The 21,093-nt window shown below is 42.7% G+C and overlaps 1 protein-coding gene and 2 non-coding genes across 3 annotated transcripts; 1 reads left to right on the top strand and 2 right to left on the bottom strand.

The window, feature by feature from the left end:
• The first annotated feature begins 1,109 nt into the window (after nucleotides 1–1,109).
• On the top strand, nucleotides 1,110–7,073 carry LOC135503698 (SH3 and cysteine-rich domain-containing protein 3-like). Its single transcript, XM_064921845.1, has 13 exons — nucleotides 1,110–1,252; nucleotides 1,744–1,805; nucleotides 2,077–2,155; nucleotides 2,376–2,529; nucleotides 2,635–2,732; nucleotides 2,864–2,924; nucleotides 3,018–3,115; nucleotides 3,245–3,308; nucleotides 4,113–4,165; nucleotides 4,292–4,386; nucleotides 4,510–4,561; nucleotides 4,692–4,829; nucleotides 5,274–7,073. The coding sequence occupies exons 2-13, from the start codon at nucleotides 1,789–1,791 to the stop codon at nucleotides 5,370–5,372; spliced, it is 1,008 nt and encodes a 335-aa protein (XP_064777917.1). The 5' UTR covers nucleotides 1,110–1,252; nucleotides 1,744–1,788; the 3' UTR covers nucleotides 5,373–7,073.
• A 1,313-nt stretch (nucleotides 7,074–8,386) lies between these two features.
• On the bottom strand, nucleotides 8,387–8,502 carry LOC135505316 (U5 spliceosomal RNA). The gene has a single exon (XR_010450249.1). It is a non-coding gene; the product is annotated as a U5 spliceosomal RNA (small nuclear RNA).
• Nucleotides 8,503–15,044: 6,542 nt separating this feature from the next.
• Nucleotides 15,045–15,160, bottom strand: LOC135505314 (U5 spliceosomal RNA). Its single transcript, XR_010450248.1, has one exon. It is a non-coding gene; the product is annotated as a U5 spliceosomal RNA (small nuclear RNA).
• Nucleotides 15,161–21,093: the final 5,933 nt, after the last annotated feature.

Here is a 21,093-nt window from a genome sequence, read left to right as displayed (position 1 = left end):
CCGCAACCCACAAGTGAGTCCCGACCCACAGTTTGGGAACCACTGAAATAGAGGACTTATCTTTGTATCTGTGCTATTATAGCGTCTGTGACAGCACGGGCAGTGCCAATGCCATCTCCATTTAAAGTAGTACATTTTCTTCTTCCTCATTGACTGATTGCTCCAAACTCATAGGAATCCCCACCCAGTTGACTACTTTAAAATGGTGGAAGCCCTCAGTGGCAATGTCCATGCTCAAACAGGTTAGATGCATGATGAGTCCTCTATCTATCTATATGACAATAAACACAACTCAATATTAGGTAGTTTTTTCAAAGTATGTCGAAATGCACGTGTGTCCACTTATATTGGTGCATTGTAACAACCTAAACGTTACGAATCGTTTATTTTATCAAATTAGCCACACGTAGCAAATTAGATTTTTTTTTTTTGTGGACCAAATTCGACACTCGTTGACCACCATATAATAAGTCCCCTTATTTTCATGGACAGATTTTGAACGGAGTAAAACCTCTTGCTTCGCACAATCTCTGTGGTAGCCGACGCAAAAAATACAATAAACGAGCCAGTTTGTTGTTCAACAGTGCTGGGGCCAAAAATAGGCCTTTGTAAAATCTCATGTTTTCATCTATGGATTAGCTACCTCTGACTACCTCCCATATCAGTCTTCCATAATATGAATACATTTTCAAATTCTATTATTTTGATCCTCTTACATAAAAACTTTTTTAGAATTTCTTTCCTATTCAATAAAGATTTTAACTGTTAAAGGTTTTATATGGAATAGTATAATGTGGTGTTCACAGTGTATTGAAAATGTGAGAAACTACAGAAATTCTGATGATGCCTGCAGTTTGTACAGTAAGCCAACAGTAGGCTGTGTGTGTCTTGGCCTGCCCTCTCAGGTTGTGAGCGGGTCTGATTTCCCCTCGTCATCGGTGCCCTGAAAGTTACCCAGCTGTCTCACTCACTCACAATGACACCTGCCCTCACAGTCCCTTACTCACTCACCCCTCTGCTCTAACCACTAACCATTGGATCGCTGCTAGGAAATGACATGCATAGAGAATAGCTCAAAAGGGAAGTACCAATCAAGAGTTAGAAGTGTTTCGGAGGTCTCCGGTGTGACAGGTGGCTCATCACACACGAAAGGAACATCTCTGAATCCAAACTGGTGAAGAAAGGCTTTGCCATTCATCCACATACCAGATTCAATTTCTTCATTGACTGGACTAGCAACCAGTGGGACCAAGTATGTCTCAATTTCAACTATATTGCATTCCTCTGTTTTTAGCGTGTGGTCTGTTCAGTTCTTTTCTAACTCGACATCATATATTTAATTGTTCAGTCAGCTATTAGTTAGATAGCAAGTTGTTTAAGTTTTCATTGAGAAGGGACTGAAATGTCAAATATTCGCGAAGACCTCTGGTCTTATATCGTTGTACTTTTTCCCCAGAACTTAGAACTTCTCAGCTCATGCCCAAATTTAGCTATGATGAGATAGAGTTACCCTTCCCCAAAATAGTAGAGTGGATGAGCGTATCTTGGGGGGGGGGGGGGTATCGCCATGTATGCTTGTGTGTGTGGGTAAATCATCCTGCCCATACCTAGCTGTTCTGTAAATCATTTTAAAACTCCCACAGACTAGACCAAAGTAGTCAAGTGTTCCATTCAAATGGTTCTCAGATTGAAGGTGATATTGAAAGCCAGTGTTTCTGTTCCCTAAACTGTCTCATGTCTCAGGTGCGTAGCACTGCAGGACGAGCGTGAGAGCTCACACATCACACCATGGCCCAATATGACCAGTGAGTCTACTCTCATGTTGCTGAACTCAATACACTCTATGTACAGCATGTGGATAGTCCTTTTAAACAGTTACCCCTGGTTCTAATGAACACAATATGGGAAATCTTTAGGAATTATATTTTTCATTGCAATAATCATGTTAAACCTGGTCAAATTCAAATGCTCAGCCACCATAACAATTCTTCTGCAATGTTCACTCTCAAATACATTTCAGGTGTCCTTGCTGCTCGATGTTGCTTAATGTTCTCTGTTTGTTTTTGTCGGTGTTAGACTGGAAGATAAACATTCGGTGGATATCCACGACAACCCCACAACCCCTGACAATATTGTAAAAGAGGAAGACAATACTGTGAGTGACACATCAATCTGCCGCCGTTGGCAACACCATCCCACAAACAGATTGAAATTACAGCCAGCGAGGACGCTCCTTAGTGTAATATATGTGAGGATTATTATTAGCATTATTTTGACTAGACTGATTCTTACCTCTCCAAACAGTGGTCACTAGGGAGAAGGAAGGAAAGCTGTCTACCACTAATAGTATTGAGACGTAGCCACTCTCTCTGCAGGTATACTTCGTTTATGAGGAGGAGGTGGAAGTAGAGGAGAAGGAGCCCGAGCCTGAGCCCGTTGTTATATTGGTGAATGACAAACCACACAAGTTCAAGGACCACTACTGCAAGACGCCCAAGTTCTGTGACGTCTGTGCTCGTATGATCGTCCGTAAGTTTAAAATGGACCAGGAGTCGCTCTTGTATTTATTCATATTATCTGTAAAGCTTAATCATACTGACTAGCTCCTTACTGTATATATTTTCAACCTTTCAGTCAACAACAAGTTTGCTCTAACGTGCAAAAACTGCAAGACCAACATCCACCACTCATGCCAGTCCTATGTTGAGTATCAGAAGTGCTTTGGCAAAATTGTAAGACGTTTTCTATTCATAATTTAGGTCACGATCGGTATAAAGTCAGATCACGATCAAGTTCATGTTGCATGTGGTTGCCGGAAACACATCAATTCCTCTACGTATTCATATTGCGGTCTCTCCTGTAGCCCCCAGGTTTCAGACGAGCATACAGTTCCCCTCTATACAGTAGTGACCAGACAGATGCAGGTAAGACACTAGCCATCCCGACAAACTAAGGGTTCAACTTGTATTCAACATATTTTGAACTGTGTGTTCCCTCTGCTGCGTTCTCCTGTCCAGCCCACTCCAACCGTAACGACCCTGTGTTTGACACCCTGCGGGTTGGGGTAGTCATGGCAAACAAGGAGCGCAAGAAGGGGTCTGAAGACAAGAAGAACGTGAGTGTGGCACACATTAGCCAAAAGAGAAATGAATGACGATAAGTCACAATAACGGTATCATTAACTGACAGACATTTGCACAGGGAATATAAATTGTATGTTAACCATATTTTTCACCCTCCAAAGATGATGATGATGATGATGGAGGAAGAGGAATCACAACAACCCAAAGAAGACGAGCAGGCAGAAGGTATTGAAAGAGGACGAAGGATGTCCATATTGACGCATGTGATAATTCAAGTTGGTGCCGTCTATGGTTCCACTGCATCAACTACAAAAATATGGTGCATTTATTTATAACCACATAGTTTTACTTAAACAAATTGTGCCATGTGATTTGATATTGGAGCCCATTAAAGGGAATGGTAAACTAACTGAGCGGTTGTTAAGCAGCATTAAATAAAGGTTCAATAAAAATTAAAAATGAAGAACACTTTCCTAATATTGAGTTGCACAGTTGTGTCAAGTGGGATGGATGTCCTTTGGGTGGTGGACCATTCTTGATACACATGGGAAACTGTTGAGCGTAAAAGAAATCTAGCAGTGTTGAAGTTTTGACACAAACCGATGCGCCAGGCACCTACTACCATACCCAGTTCAAAAGCACTTAAATATTTTGTCTTGCCCATTCACCCTCTGAATGGCACACATACACAACCCATGTCTCAATTGTCTCAAGGCTTGAAACTCCTTCTTTAACCTGTCTCCTCCCCTTCATCTACACTGATTGAAGTAGATTTAACAAGTGACATCAATAAGGGATCATAACTTTCACCTGAATTCACCTGTCTATGTCATGGAAAGAGCAGGTGTTCTTTATGTTTTGTGTATGTATGTCAACCTTTTCTCATACAGTACAGAATAAATCCCCAAAATTCTTACACTGAATGTCAAGGAGCTACATAAAATACTTGTAATACTGGGTCTAAACGTTGAGGAGTTCACCATTGTTGTATTGAAACTCTACAAAGACCATATGTGGGTGTGTTTGTAGGAAAGCCCGAGGGGGATAAGAAGGGAGACAAGGCTGACAAAGCAGATGACAAGGTAAGGGGCTTTAACTGCCTGACAAGCCCTGACGTCATGTACACACTAACCACGTCCACATCAACAATATCACCCTGTCTGGTATGTCAATACCAGTAGACAAACATCGGTCTATGTATGCTACAGAAAAAGAAGGAGATGGGAAACATGGGAAATCAGTCCCATTACTACCTGGCTCTGTACCGCTTCAAGGCCATTGAGAAAGACGACCTTGACTTCCAGTGAGTTTCCTAAAACATTTCCTTATATTGTATGAATGACGTTTTATGTCCAATATTTCAGTCTGGTGAACGTTTTTAAATCCAATTTCATACGAATATTACAAACCTTTGTGTGTCTTTCAGTCCTGGTGATCGAATCACTATAATCGATGACGCCAATGAAGAATGGTGGAGGGTAATGGTTCCTGACAAGATGATCGAGCAAGCTGACAATGATCAAAACTAGCAATGGCTCTACCAGCTCATTGGCTGTGCTTTCTCATTTCTTGTTGACAACGTAAATAAGGCCTATTTTCTATTCTCAGGGGAAGATTGGTGAGAAGACAGGTTACTTCCCCACCAATTACATCATTAGAATAAAAACTGGGGAGAGGGTGTTCAAGGTGACACGGTCCGTCGTGGGAAACAGAGAGATGGGACAGATCACTCTGAAAAAAGACCAGGTAAGAAACAGATGGGTCGCTGTTTGTCAGACCTGAGTCAAATACTACCACATTCTTGAAAGTACTGTAATTTAGGTGTGCTTTATGTTTCTAGGAAAATAATGTGTTTAGTTTTTCTTTGTACAGGAAACTGATTTCAGCTTTATGATCATGAACAGTATGGATGGAGGTGTGCATGTGGACAGTGACTGTAATGACGCTACTGTGTGTGTGTGTGTGTGTGTGTGTGTGTGTGTGTGTGTGTGTGTGTGTGTGTGTGTGTGTGTGTGTGTGTGTGTGTGTGTGTGTGTGTGTGTGTGTGTGTGTGTGTGTGTGTGTGTGTGTGTGTGTGTGTGTGTGTGTGTGTGTGCGCGCGTCTGTGTGTGTGCCTGGTCATCTGCAATGATTACAGTACCTCTGTGGAGCCACAGCACCTTCCTCCATCCTCTTTGTGTTGTGTTGCAGATCGTGGTGAAGAAGGGAGAGGAGGTGAATGGCTACCTGAAGGTCAGCACCGGCCGCAAGCTGGGCTTCTTCCCCGCCGACCTGCTCCAGGAGATCTGAACCTTACCGGATCACAACCACAACCATAGGACTTGGGTCACACCGTCACCAGGACCATAATCACACAATTCATCAAACCCAGTTCCAGTGAACACACGTGACCAGGCACAGCATTTTTATACTACCAATCTAGCACCACTATCATCTTCCACCTGTAGGGGCCTAAGTCTGATCTGGTGAGTCTGTAAGCTGTTTGAGGGCTGTAAAGGCTCAGAGAGGGCAAGGTTATTGAGTGTAACCCAATACTGCAGCCTCCCCAGCCTGTTGAACTGGGTCAGCTGGCCATGCAATCCGAGCTGGATGGAGAAATGTGTTAGGTCAGACCGTAAATGTGTGTGGTGGGAATTTAAAACGTTAACATGTTTGTGTCATTTTAATGTGATGAAAACTGGACAACCTTAAAACTAGATCTTCAGCAAGGTTCAAAAGGCAATGGCTGTAACTACTGTAAGTAGCTAGGATTTCGACATATTTTTTTGTTATTCATTCAAACAAATTTATATTTTGGAGGCTATTGCTTACTGTCACTGTAGTTGTTCCTTGTTTTTATATGCAGCTGAAATACTTGTGCTTTATTTTCCCCTTGATGTCCATGTTAAAGGGAGCTTGCTACAGTGCATGTCGCTATTTTTTTTGCATGGGCCCATCTTTAATAATCATTGCCAAAACAATGTGCTGTGTATTTGAGGAATGTATATAGAGCAATAACCTATGGTGACACACAGACCCACATGCTTTTGCCAGACTAAAGTAGGCCTATCATTGATGCAAGATTGTAACATTACAGGCCTATCATTGATGCAAGATTGTAACATTACAGACCTATCATTGATGCAAGATTGTAACATTACAGTACAGCCATTTGTTATTCATGTTCTATTGAAATACCAACAGCCAAGTGCAGGCTTATCCCATTTATTGTCTTTCTTGATATGCATCCTTTCAAAACCTATATAACTCTGTGATACCGTCATAGTAAACTTGAATGACTGACCATTGTGTAAACATGAAATCAATTCACAATTAGAACTAATGTACTTTATTTTTGTTGCAGTATTTTGCATTCACTGATATGTGTGTGTGTCTACTATAACTCAGGACTCATATGCCTAACCTAAACAGGTAGGCCAAATCAGTTCAGCTTTTGTCTACAAAATAGTCATAACAGGTACTCATCTTGATCCAGTGATGGGGACCAGAGCCATATATTTGTTCTAAATACATGGCTCTGATGTTGACAACTAGTGATGTGCAGTTCGCAAACTATATTTATTTATGTTGTTATTTTTTAACTACTCTTTTTTTCTGACTCGAGAAACATTATTTGTTTTTTTTTGAGTGACTCGTTAATTTTAGTCCTTCATTTGACTTTCCTCTTCTTCTTCCTCATCCCCTTCTTCTTCCTCTTCTTCGGTATCATGTTGTTCACACATTTAGTTTTTGCATGCCGCTACCTACCTAAATTTGCACCAACAACTAACCCTACACTTAATTGTATAACACGATTTTTTATCATTAAAAAATGCATGTAAAAACTGTCCAACCATGGAGAATATCCTAGCTCCATATATGAAATTAAGGAAATGTGTATATGGAGCATGTCTACTCCTTATATCTAATAAAATGTCAGATATACACGCTCCTTTGTCCCATGCCCTCCTTCACACTTCTTACATCTCCAAATCTCCTTCCTACACACTGCTGCAATATGACCATAAGCTTGGCATCTGAAACACCTCAGTGGGTTCGGCACAAAAGCTCTCACTGGATAACTGACATATCATAACATGACTTTATCAGGTAAAGAATCTGCTTAAAAGGACAGACCCTGCTCTGGAGAGCAAAGCAAGTCACAGGTCTCGTTTCACTAGTCATGTGACATGAAGTGCCAGCTCCCTTTGGACTGAAGAAACACAGAAAATCCTCACAAGTCCACTTCGAGTTACCTTCACCAATTTAACAGTACCCAAATTATTTCCTACCCAGCCTGAGACTATATATAGATCAGCCAAAAGGCAGGGATCCAATTTCTTCAAAAATGTCGATCCCACTGTGCCCGAATCATCCTTTGCATGACCATCAGGGCAAAGCTTGGACAGAAGTCTTCACCAAACCTGCCACAGCAGGTAGGTAATTCATTCTCACTCTCCTCAGGTTACATTTCTGAGCCATCAAAGCTAGCAGAATACAGGTTGTACTTGATGCCATTCTTCCTCAACACACTTCTTCCCTCTACACTCAGCTCTTCTCCTTCTTCCTCGCTGTCCATAACCATATCTATCTGTTCACCACGCTCTTGCCATGCCTTCAACAGCTGTATTGCTTGCAGAGCACGCACTGATGGTGTTTCTCCAACATAAACTTCAGTTCCTTAGGCCAATTTACAAATCTCTTGCCTCTCCGTGCTTCTCTTCTATTGTTACAACTGAAACCCGATTGGATTAGTTTCACTTGAACCTGAATGTTCAAATGGCATGTGACAATCTGCCAGCAAAGTCACAGGAACTCCAATAGACTATACAATAAAACCTTTGATGCATATGGTTCACATACACTATACATATGCAAAGGTATGTGGACACCCCTTCAAATTAGTGGATTTGTACCATACCCTTAGCAGCCACAGCTAAACCTCGTTTCAAATGTATCAAAACATAATCTTATTTGTATGCCTATCAATCAACACATCTACATAGTTTAAAGCACACGTTTACAAGTATCAGTCACAAATGACAGCTCCAAGAAGCCCTATATTATGGTAAACATGTGAACGGGAGGCTCGTAAAATCATGACTCTTTCGAGTTTTCAGTTTATCGTTCGCCGGTAGGGGTCCTGAATGCTCTGGGCATTGCTGACTAAACGTAACAGAAAAGATCAGAGTAAGTACAAATAGTCCAACTCCCCGTCAGTAGTTACAACTTGATGAGGCAGACTACCTGTAGCTCTCTATGGCAAACCTTACATACACCACCTTCTCACAAACGTCCTCGATATTTATTTCACAAGAGTAGGAAGCCCAGCCGTGAAGCCGGGCATCAAAAAATTAGTTGATACTCATAATGTTCCTCCCCACGGAAATCTTTAGTAAAAGGCGAAAGATTTATGCGATCTGAAGAGAAACCAGAGTGTACTGCAGACTGAAAGAACCGGCTCGCAACACGTTCAATTCATTACAAGTCCCGGTGACGTTATATACATCAACATCACCCAAACTGTAAAGTTGGCAAATTACAGTTTTATTACATTGAAATGAAAATAATCCCACATTCGTAGTGGAAACATGTTGCAGTATTATTATTATATTTAAACATTTAGTAGCCTATAATTCCGTACGAAATGCATGCTGGGGATTATTACAACCACTTCCTATTTCAGCCACACCCATTGCTGACAAGTGTATAAAATTGAGCACACAGCCAGCCATACAATCTCCATAGACAAAACTTTGGCAGGAGAATGGTCTTACTGAAGAGCTAAGTGCCTATCAATCTGGCACAGTCATAGGATACCACCTTTCCAACAAGTCAATTCATCAAATGTCTGCCCTGCTAGAGCTGCCCCAGTCAACTGTCAGTGCTGATATTGTGAAGTGGAAACATCTAGTGGTAACAAGTCAGCCTCAAAGCGGTAGTCCACACAAGCTCACAGAACGGGACCGCCGAGTGCTGAAGCGCGTAGCTCGTAAAAATTGTCTGTCCTCGGTTGCAACACTCACTTCCGAGTTCCAAACTGCCTCTGGAAGCAACGTCAGTGTGAGAACTGTTCATCATGAGCTTAATGAAATGGGTATCCATGACCGAGCAGCCACACGGAAGCCTAAGATCACCATGCACAATGCCAAGCGGCGGCTGGAGTGGTGTAAAGCTCTTTGCTAATGGACTCTGGTGCACTGGAAACGCATTATCTGGAGTGATGAATCACGCATCACCATCTGGTTGTCCAACTGACAAATCTGGGTTAGGCGGATGCCAGGAGAACTCTACCTGCCTCAATGCATAGTGCTAACTGTAAAGTTTGGTGGATGAGGAATAATGGTCTGGGGCTGTTTTTGATGGTCCGTCCTAGGCCACTTAGTTCCAGTGATGTTCCACCTTCTAGACAATTCTGTGCTTTCAACTTTGTGGCAACAGTTTAGGGAAGACCCTTTCCTATTTCAGCATGACAATGCCCCCGTGCACATAGCGAGGTTCATACAGAAATGGAGTTTGCCAAAAGGCACCTGAAGGACTCTCAGACCATGAGAAACAAGGTCCTCTGGTCTGTTGAAATCAAGATGGAAATCTTTGGCCTCAATGCCAAGCGTCAAGTCTGGAGGAAACCCGGTACCATCCCTACGATGAAGCATGGTGGTGGCAGCATCATGCTGTGGGGATGTTTTTCAGTGGCAGGGACTGGGAGACTTGTCAGGAGCAATGGAAAGATGAACAGAGAAAAGTAGAGATCCTTGTTGAAAACCTGCTCCAGAGCATTCAGGACCTCAGGCTGGAGAACAGGACAAGCACACAGCCAAGACAATGCAGGAGTGGCTTCAGGACAAGTCTCTGAATGTCCTTGAGTGGTCCAGCCAGAACCCGGACTTGAACCCCATCGAAAACTGGAGAAAACTGAAGCGACGCTCCCCATCAAACCTGACAGAGCTTGAGAGGATCTGCAGAGAAGAATGGGAGAAACTCCCCGAATACAGGTTTTCCAAACTTGTAGTGTCATACCCAAGAAGAATTGAGGCTGTAATCGCTACCAAAGGTTCTTCAACAAAGTACTGAGTAAAGGGTCTGAATACTTATCTAAATGTGATATTTCAGTTGTTGTTTTTTGTATGAATTTGCAAAAATGTAAAAAAAACTGTTTTTGCTTTGTCATTATGGGTTATTGTGTGTAGATTGACGAGGACAAAAATTATTTGATACATTTTAGAATAACACTGCAATTGTAACAAAACTTTGAAAATGCACTGTAAATTTGTACTCCTTGTCCTAAATTAAAATGTTGAATAAGTAAGTAGGCTCAATATCTGCTGTAGTGTTGTCGATAGTGTTTTCCCAATTGATTCTTGTTTGCTTACTCTACTTCTTAGACGTATAACCATGGACTGGCAAAACGTTGATATGTTGCTGTGTCAATAATGGATAACAATGATGTCATTTGAATGACTTCAAAATCCTAAATGAGATTCCATTGATATCAGTGTGTTAAAAACAACACCGTTGGTGTGACCTGCTAGTTACTGCAGGCTGCAATGAGTCCTATGGTGATGGCTCGTTGGCGAACGAACGGCTCTTCGTGAACGGATATTTTTGGTGAACATGCTGCCACTACTGCTTTCTGAGCTCAAAATAACATTTTTCTGCAGAGAAGACATAAAGTAATTATCTAAAGAGGGTGAATCTTCACTGCAGAAACAAGAGAGAGCGCCTCAATCTGGTCCAGGCAGATTTGTTTTCTTAATTATTTTGCAGGCCATCAAATCATTTGGCCAGGTAAACATTTATTTGAATGTGCATTTTACTAGGGGTCCTGAATGCTCCGGGTATTGCTGACTAAAATGAAGAAAATAAATTGAAATATTTGTTATTTTGGACAAACGAACAGAAAAGGTCAGAGTAAGTGCAAACAGTCCAACTTCCCGTCACTAGTTACAACTTGATAAAGCAGACTGCCTGTAGATCTTTTCTCAACAAACTTCCTCAATATTTATTTGACAAGAGTAGGAAGCCCAGCCGTGAAGCCGGGCATCAAAAAATTAGTTGATACTCATAATTTTTCTTTTGGAAAAGTTTTATTGGTACAATTCCTTTAAAAACAGCTCATACATTTTTTACATCATTTATACACATAAAAACGGCCACAAAGCATAAAACACAGCATTTGAAGGTTACATTTAAATTTGTTAAAAAGTACATGTTGTTAAAACCAATGAAAACAACTATGAATAAAAGTACTTTCCTTGTAAAAACATCAAATCTGTAAAAGCCATTTAAAATGTGTACTAATGATCTAACAAAGGTAAAACATTTTTAAGACATGAAAAACATGTTAAAAAGCCACTTTGTTAAAAGGCTGTCTTCAGTCCCTTGTACAGGAGCGGGGTGAGTCTTTATCAAGCTCACCTCATCCTGCTCTTCTGAATGGATCATCGTCCCGTCCTTCGGGGCCCAGAGGGATCCCTCCCCTAGGCGCATCGCCCTAGGCGCCGCAGCGCTGTCAGGCCGTGGCCGCCGGGACCTAGGGTGTTGTGGGGGACCCTTCGCTTGGGGTCGAGGCCCCCTTTCTTCCGTACCACCCCAGGGCTTCCGTGGCTACCATGGCCACTGCCTGGGGGTGGTCTCTACGTTTTCGCTACCAGCAGGTTACGGGAGGACCACAGTGCTTCCTTCAGGCACGTGAGGGTGGACCAGAGCTTGGTGAAGGTCTTCGATGGAATGGGCCTTCGGCCCACCCCATACAGCACGAGCTGAGGTGTTAGGTCCTCCCCTGCTGGCAGACACGAGGTGATCAGGGGGCCTGCTTCCTTCCACAGGTCCCTGGCGGCTCTGCATTTTACATTTACATTACATTTAAGTCATTTAGCAGACGCTCTTATCCAGAGCGACTTACAAATTGGTGAATTCACCTTCTGACATCCAGTGAAACAGCCACTTTACAATAGTGCATCTAAATCATTAAGGGGGGGGGGGTGAGAAGGATTACTTATCCCAGAGCATGTGCCTCACCGACTCTTCTTGGCCGCAGCCTGGTCGGGGTCACGCGGATATCCTCGCCATGCCCCGTGAGTGCATAACGGCCCTGACCAGGAGGAGCTCGTGGGCGACCATCCAGGACAGGTCCCGATGCCGATTCAGGAGAGCAGGATGGGCCACGTTGCGCCAAACCGTTGTGGGCTCACCTATAGCGAGCCCGCGCACTGGACATACTGGTTCCCGATCCTGCACAATAGAGAGAAGAGAGTGGTGTTTTGTTAAAACCGTGACTGTTTCTTTTTCCAGTTTAAAATGTCTTAGAAACTTCTGGAGCTGGACGTAGGGTGGGGGTAGCAGGAAAGAGACTGGGGCTCGCAGGTCGACTGGGATCAGCCTCAGAGTCCTGAGGTAAGATCCCAGTCAGAACCGTGTGAGGGCCTGAGTCTTGTTTTTGACCGGGGAGGTGGCAAGAGTCAGATGTAACGCTGTGTAGCGGCTGCCCAGGAACAAGTAGAGGTCAGGCAAGCCTTTCCCCCCCTTGGACCTGGGCCTCTTGACCACCTGCCTCCTCAGCCTCTCCCACTTGCCTCCCCACAGGAAGTAGAAAAGCATCCGCTCCAGGTCTAAAATGCTCCTTCGAGGGGGGATAAAAACAGAACTGATTAGTAAAAGCACAGGTAAAATCACAGCTTTAATGATTAAAACCTTGCCCTCAAGAGTCAGCTGTCGTAGTCCCCAAAAACCAGTCTCTGTCTTACTGTCCCCAGGATTCCACTCCAGTTGCCGCTCCCTCCTCCCCCCCGGTCAAACTTTACCCCCAGTACCCTTATGTCCGTCCGTTTGACTGTCAGAGGTAGTCTGGTCAAGTCTGGGTCTGCCCATGGTCCGAAGAACTGGGCCTCTGTCTTGTCTCTGTTCAGTCTCGCCCCAGAGGCTCGTCCGTACCAGTCAGTCCTGTCCAGAGTCCTGTCGACGGATAAAAGGTCGGTACATAAAATGTTGACGTCGTCCATGTAAAAGACGCACTTGGCGGTCATCCCCCCACTCCCCGGGATACCCACCCCACTGATCCCTTGGTCCCTTCTCAAGACCTGTGCCAGTGGTTCAATACAGGCCACGAACAGAAGAGGAGATAAAGGACAGCCCTGACGGACGCCGCAGTGTACTCCCACTGCTTTTGACAGATGCCCATTTACAAGGATTTTGCTGGTGATGTCCCCGTACAGCAGTCCCACCCAAGCTAAAAACCTGTCAGGGAAACCCATTTTTTGCAGTACCTTAAAGAGGTACTGGTGCGAGACCCGATCAAAGGCTTTTTCAAAATCTAAATTTAGGACTACAAGCCGCATGTTTCTGTCTCTCGCATAACAGATGGCATCTCGGATCAGTATCAGGCTGTCCGTGATCTTCCTTCCGGGCACGGCACAGGTTTGGTCCGGGTGGATCACCTCCCCTAAAACAGAAGACATTCTGAGTGTTAAAACCTTGGTAAAAAGTTTACAATCAAAGTTTAAAAGGGTAATCGGTCTCCAGTTCTTCAGGTCCGTCCTGTCGTTTTTCTTGTGTAAAAGCGTCACGATCCCCACTCTAAAACTGTCGGGTAGTCTGTCGAGGTGTTCAAAGTCAGTAAAAACAGTCAGAAGTTCGTTGGCTAAAACATCCCAAAAGGTCAGATAAAACTCCAAAGGGAGGCTGTCCTCCCCCGGTGATTTACCCCTCTTAAAATGCTTCAGTCCTTGGTCGATTTCTGTCCTCGTCAGGTCTTTTTTCAGGTCGTCCTTGTTGGGTAGGGTCTTGTCGATGTATGTTAAAAGGTCCCCCATTGTTTCCTCGCAAACATCTTTTACCCCAAACAGTTCCCCATAAAAGTCCTCGACCACTTCCTTGATTCCCTCTGTGTCTGTTTTTAAAACCCCTTCCTTGTTTCTCAATCCTGTCATAAACCTACCCTTACTATTTTCTTAAAAAAGTACCTAGTGCACTTCTCCCCCTCATCTAATTCCCTTTCCTTGCTTCTTAAAATAACCCCCTTGCTTCTCTGTTCTGCTAAAAGTGCCATTTCCTTTTTTACTTCTTTGATTTCTTGGTTAAAATCAAAGCCTTGTTGGCATAGGTTAAAATACCTTTCCAGTCGCTTTTGCAGTCCCACCATGCGTCTATCTTTTTCTCTGCTTTTTTCCTTTCCTATCTCTCTAAAGAAAGTCCTCGTTCTTCCCTTCACCATTTCCCACCACTCTGCTCGTGTGTCAAAAAAGTCCTGTAGCGTCTGCCACTGGCTGAACTGCTCTCTGTACTGACTAACTACTCTATCATCTTCTAGTAGGGAGCAGTTCAGTTTCCAGGGCCCTCTTCCCACAGTCACACCCGAAGATAGTGAAAGGGTGCACGTCAGCATTACATGATCTGAGAAGAAAGCAGGGGTTATTCTAGCATCAGCTGGGGGACAGTCCCGGGTAAACAGATAATCAATGCGAGAGGCTCTGGTGCCATCACCACTGGTCCAGGTGAAGCCCTCCTCTCTTGGATGCAGGGTTTTAAAGCAGTCAGTCAGTTTAAAATCCCTGCACAGCCCTTGCAATAAAACGCTTGACCTGTCTACCTTAAAATCCCCTCCTGCCCCTCTCCTGTCTGCTCTACTTAAAACACAATTAAAATCCCCACCCACCACTCCCCAGCATGTGGGACTGCAGGTCCTCTAAAAGTGCGCACCGGTCGTGTTTATCGTTAAAACCATACGCATTTAGCACGTTAAAATCCCTCCCCATAAAAGTACAATTGGCTAAAAGAGCACGTCCACCTACCACCACCGTGCTCCCCTTCACCACCACCTGTGGGGTCTTGATTAAAATAGCAACACCGTCGTTCTTGTTAAAATTGGAACCACTCCAAATGGAGGGCCCATGTTGCCACTTATCCCCCCAGCTCTCTATGGCAAACCTTACATACACCACCTTCTCACAAAACGTCCTCAATATTTATTTCACAAAAGTAGGAAGCCCAGCCGTGAAGCCGGGCATCAAAAAATTAGTTGATACTCATAATGTTCCTCCCCACGGAAATCTTTAGTAAAAGGCGAAAGATTTATGCGATCTGAAGAGAAACCAGAGTGTACTACAGATTGAATAAACCGGCTCGCAACACGTTCAATTCATTCCAAGTCCCGGTAACGTTTTGTCCCCCAAACTGTAAACTCCACAAATCGCAGTTTTATTACATTTAAATGAAAAGAATCCCACAATCGTAGTGGAAACATATTGCAGTATTATTATTATATTTAAACATTTAGTAGCCTATAACTCCGCACGAAATGCATGCTGGGGATTATTACAACCACTTCCTAATTTCTCAATCTATGTATAGAGAGAGTGCCATATGCCATACACCACTACTTTTATTTAATCGAATTATAAATGGGAAATAATATTATAGCTATTATTAAAAGGCATAGTCAAAAAGGAAAACAAATTAATTTAAACGTCTTACGTCTGTATTTCACTGATCCCACCGTGTAACACACTCACACGCATGCGTAGTACAGCTAACATCTCCGCCACATCCCCATAGTGCAGTCCTCAAACAAAGCCTACGTTTTCTAAACTCTGTGTAGACATCTTCATTAGGTCTGGACTTTAAGCATTTGTGTATAATGCATAATTCTGTGTATAGTAATTTACTCAACTGCAACATGCAAAATCGATTAGCTCCACTCTTTTGATATAAATGTAATAAAATCCTAGCGACATGCTGTGGTCATACTAAGTACTACACACCATGATAGCCCATGAAACCCACAGCGTGTAAGGTGGTGGTCGTGGACTGGCCTAAACCATTTATATAGTAGATGGGCTTGCCACTTTTTTTGACACTGATGCCATCATAAGTACATTGAACCATCAAATTATGTGAATCTTGGGTGTCCTTAAAATGGGCCCGTGGACTGTGAAAGAGAATCGACTAGTTAAGACAAAAGCCCATGGGACTAATGGGGCACTCAGGACCCTCACGGTTAATTTTTAGGGGCCTAGCCACACGTGAAACACGAATACACCCATGCAGTCATTTGAGTCCTATCACTTTCTATAGTTTTTAAACATGAAGGCCTAAAGTGGAAAAACAATATGCTAGGCGTGTAGGCCTACAGCTAGAGCTGCTACTACGTCTAATTAGCAAAACAACAACAATTAAACAAGGCAACAGTAAACATGTTGTCCCCCACGAATGATGTAGCGCCCCTCTTTGGGCCAATCAGTGTAATTTTGTAAAGGATGGATTTCTGGAGATCATTACAGCCTAAATTACGTTCTTTTCATCATCGCTATGCAATCCAGGCTGATTTCTGCGACAGTTTCGCTGTTTAAACAAGTTTTGTTAAGCTAATAAAACGAAAACATGAATTCAAACTACTTTTGGGTACCTTGTTAACATTACAACATGAAGTCCATGTCATAAAAAATTATACTTTTCAGAAATGGCAAAGAACGTGTAAACTAATTTGGCACATTAAAGTTACTAACCTTACAGATCAGGAAGTCAGGTAATTTCCACTCCATTCATATGCAAATCCGTTTGATTCATACACTGCTGTCATGTTTTTATTTAACCTGCCCTTCTCTTATCAACACTGAAATAATATAATTTCAGTTGTCCTCTATTATAATATTTTTCTAACTATTGCAGGTCCAAGGATACAACAATGAGTAACGTGTAACAAATAAATGGCATCAAAGGATACCTTACAACTTACAATAATGAACATCTTGTGAAACAGCTGTGAAACAGTTGTGTCATTCATTTATTTTCACCAATTTTTTGTGCAGTCACATGGCAATCAAAGACTGAAATACTGAATTCTGGTTCGTGGAATTCTTCCTGTCACTTGTTCTCAACAGGCAGCCAGTCTCAGAAGGGGGACTTGAAGAGGGATAATGCAAAGTCCAGGCACTGCTGCTTTCTTTGTTCTGAGTGTTTGCAGTGCTAATGTTTTTAGTAAATCTGTGTATCTCAGGTCTGGGTCAAACGCTCCCTTAAACACTTCTGCGAGCATGGCTTTCTAATCGACCTGGCCTGGGTATTCTGGAAGGATATTGACCTCATCCCATCAGTAGAGGATGCCTGGTAATTCTTTCTACGTTTCTTCCTCACCATCTTAAATAAGCATGCCCCTTTCAAAAAATGTAGAACCAGGAACAGATATAGCCCTTGGTTCTCTCCAGACCTGAGTGCCCTTGACCAGCACAAAAACATCCTGTGGCGTACTGCATTAGCATCGAGTAGCCCCCGTGATATGCACATTTTCAGGGAAGTTAGGACCAAATACACACAGGCAGTTAGGAAAGCTAAGGGTAGCTTTTTCAAGCAGAAATTTGCATCCTGTAGCACAAACTTAAAAAAGTTATGGGACACTGTAAAGCCCATGGAGAATAAGAGCACCTCCTCCCAGCTGCCCACTGCACTGAGGCTAGGAAACACTGTCACCATCAAAAAATCCACGATAATTGAGAATTTCAATAAGCATTGTTCTTCGGCTGGCCATGCTTTCCATCTGGCTACACCTACCCCGGTTGACAGGCCTGCACTCCCCACAGCAACTCGCCCAAGCCTTCCCCGTTTCTCCTTCACCCAAATCCAGATAGCTGATGTTCTGAAAGAGCTGCAAAATCTGGACCCCTATAAATCAGCCGAGCTAGACAATCTGAACCCTCTCTTAAAATGATCCGCCAAAATTGTTGCAACCCCTATTACTAGCCTGTTCAATCTATCTTTCGTATCATCTGAGATTCCCAAAGATTGGAAAGCTGCCGTGGTCATCCCCCTCTTCAAAGGGGGAGACACTCTAGACCCAAATTGCTAAATACCTATATCTATCCTACCCTGCCTTTCTAAGGTCTTCGAAAGCCAAGTTAACAAACAGGTTACCGACTATTTCGAATCCCACCGTACCTTCTCCGCTATGCAATCTGGTTTCAGAGCTGATCATGGGTGCACCTCAGCCACGCTCAAGGTCCTAAACAATATCATAACCGCCATCGATAAGAGACAATACTGTGCAGCCGACTTCATCGACCTGGCCAAGGCTTTCGACTTTGTCAACCACCACATTCTTATTGGCAGACTAAACAGCCTTGGTTTCTCAAATGATTGCCTCGCTTGGTTCACCATCCACTTCCCTGATAATGTTCAGTGTGTTAAATCGGAGGGCCTGTTGTCCAGACCTCTGGCAGTCTCTATGGGAGTGCCACAGGGTTCAATTCTCGGGCCGACTCCCTTCTCTGTGTACATCAATGATGTCGCTTTTGCTGCTGGTGATTCTCTGATCCACCTCTACGCAGACGACACCATTCTGTATACTTCTGGCCCTTCTTTGGACACTGTGTTAACTAACCTCCAGACAAGCTTCAATGCCATACAACTCTCCTTCCGTGGCCTCCAACTGCTCTTAAATGCAAGTAAAACTAAATGCATGCTCTTCAACCGATCACTGTCCGCACCTGCCCGCCCGTCCAGCATCACTACTCTGGACGGATCTGACTTAGAATATGTGGACAACTACAAATACCTAGGTGTCTGGCTAGACTGTAAACTCTCCGACCAGACTCACACTAAGCATCTCCAATCCCAAATTAAATCTAGAATCGGCTTCCTATTTCGCAACAAAGCATCCTTCACTCACGCTGCCAAACATACCTTCATAAAACTGTCCATCCAATCGATCCTCGACTTCGGCGATGTCATTTATAAAATAGCCTCCAACACTCTACTCAACAAATTGGATGCAGTCTATCACAGGGCCATCCGTTTTGTCATCAAAGCCCCATATATTACCCACCACTGCGACCTGTATGCTCTCGTTGGCTGGCCCTCGCTTCAAACTCGTCTCCAAACCCACTGGCTCCACTGGCTACAAGTCTCTGCTAGGTAAAGCCCCGCCTTATCTCAGCTCACTGGTCACCATAACAGCACCCACACATAGCACGCGATCCAGCAGGTGTATCTCACTGGTCACCCCCAAAGTCAACTCCTCCTTTGGCCACCTTTCTTTCCAGTTCTCTGCTGCCAATGACCGGAACGAACTGCAAAAATCACTGAAGCTGGAGAGCTGCTCTTATCTCCCTCACTAGCTTTAAGCACCAGCTGTAAGAGCAGCTCACAGATCACTGCACCTGTACATTTTTATTTTTTTGACCTTTATTTATTCAGGTTTTTTCTCATTGAGGTAATATCTCTTTTCCAAGAGAGACCCGGTCTAATAGCAGCAGAGGGAACAACGTTTCAGACAAAACAATTTACATACACTAACATATCATTAAACAAAACTATAAACACACATATAGTACAACAAAAACATTGTACATTAAAAACACAAACGTCTTGACTAAAAACAGCTGGCCTAAAAACAATTACACTGTCACGTTCACAAACTTTATTTCCTTTGTTTTGTATTTATTATTTAGTATGGTCAGGGCGTGAGTTGGGGTGGCCAGTCTATGTTTGATTTTCTATGATTTGGGGATTTCTATGTTTCGGCCTAGTATGGTTCTCAATCAGAGGCAGGTGTCATTAGTTGTCTCTGATTGAGAATCATACTTAGGTAGCCTGGGTTGCACTGTTTGTTTGTGGGTGATTGTCTATGTTTATTGCTTGTTTCAGCACAGTTCGCATTAGCGTCACGGGTGTTATTTTGTTTATTGTTTTTGTATAGTGTTTCAGTGTTTTTTAAATTAAAATTAATAATGAACACATTCCACGCCGCATTTTGGTCCTCCGATCCTTCTCGCCTCTCCTCTTCAGATGAAGAGGAAGACGACCGTGACATACACTCTTCTATGATATATATACATCGATCAAGTGTTTAAACTCCCCCAACGAAACTAGATCATCACATTTTAAAATGTTCATGACAGAATTCCAGGACCACAGAGATAAGTAACTAAAACTATTTCTACCATGTCCTGTTCTAATTTTTGGTACTGTTAGAAGAAAATCAGAATGGGACCGTAATTGATATTTATTTACTGACCTGAATAAAAAATAACAGACATAAAATGGCATTTTACCCAATATGGCCTTATAAATCTGTGTATACCAGTGTTTAAGCCTACGCAAGGTCAATGACGACCAGCCAACAGCGCTGTAGAGATCACAATGATGTGTTAGGTTCATTTCAAATCAGAAACATCTGAGGGCTGCATGATACACTGAATCAAGTGCTCTCAGGGTAGAGGCTGAGGCCTGCATATATATATATATATATATATATATATATATATATATATAACATCACTAAAATCTAAAACTGACAGTAATGTACATCGTACCAGCTCCTTCCTGGCCTCAAAAGAAAAACAAGCCTTATGCCGGTAATAAAATCCTATTTTCAGCTTGAGCTTCCTTATCAAGTTCTCTACATGCACAGTGAAGCTCAGCTTATCATCAACCCACACACCCAAATATTTGTGCACTTTAACTTGCTCTATAGTATGTCCAGCCAATGTAGCAATGACATGATTTGTAACATGCCTGGCATTTGAAAATACCATGTATTTTGTTTTACCCGAATTTAGAATCAGCTTTAAATCATACAGATTCTGTTGTATGATGTTAAATGCTCTTTGGGCATTTTCAAAAGCTAAATAAAAACTACTACCACTTGAATAAAGAACAGTATCATCAGCATAAAAATGAACATCCGCTGTTTCAATAAGATCCCCAATGTTGTTGATATACAAAATGGACTCTATGGAATTTAAAAAACAATCTAGAGCATGACTAGTAATACCACAATATTTTAACCTTTGCACTAACACAGAATGGTCAACGGTGTCAAAAGCCTTCGACAAATCAATAAAAACAGACACACAATGTAACTTCTTATCAAGAGCACAGTGGATGTCATTTAAAACCTTCAATGTTGCTGAAATTGTGCTGTGGCCAGACCTAAAACCTGATTGCATTCCATTTAAAGATGTTGTTTTCCTGGAAGTAGACCTTTTGAATGTTCTTAATTGGAAAATGCAAAACTAAAATATTTAAAAATATATATTAA

The sequence above is a fragment of the Oncorhynchus masou genome, chromosome 18 (assembly GCF_036934945.1).
Source record: "Oncorhynchus masou masou isolate Uvic2021 chromosome 18, UVic_Omas_1.1, whole genome shotgun sequence".
NCBI classification, from domain to species: Eukaryota; Metazoa; Chordata; class Actinopteri; order Salmoniformes; family Salmonidae; genus Oncorhynchus; species Oncorhynchus masou.
Note: the sequence above shows the minus strand (reverse complement) of the source record. Positions and strands in the feature narration are given on the sequence as shown.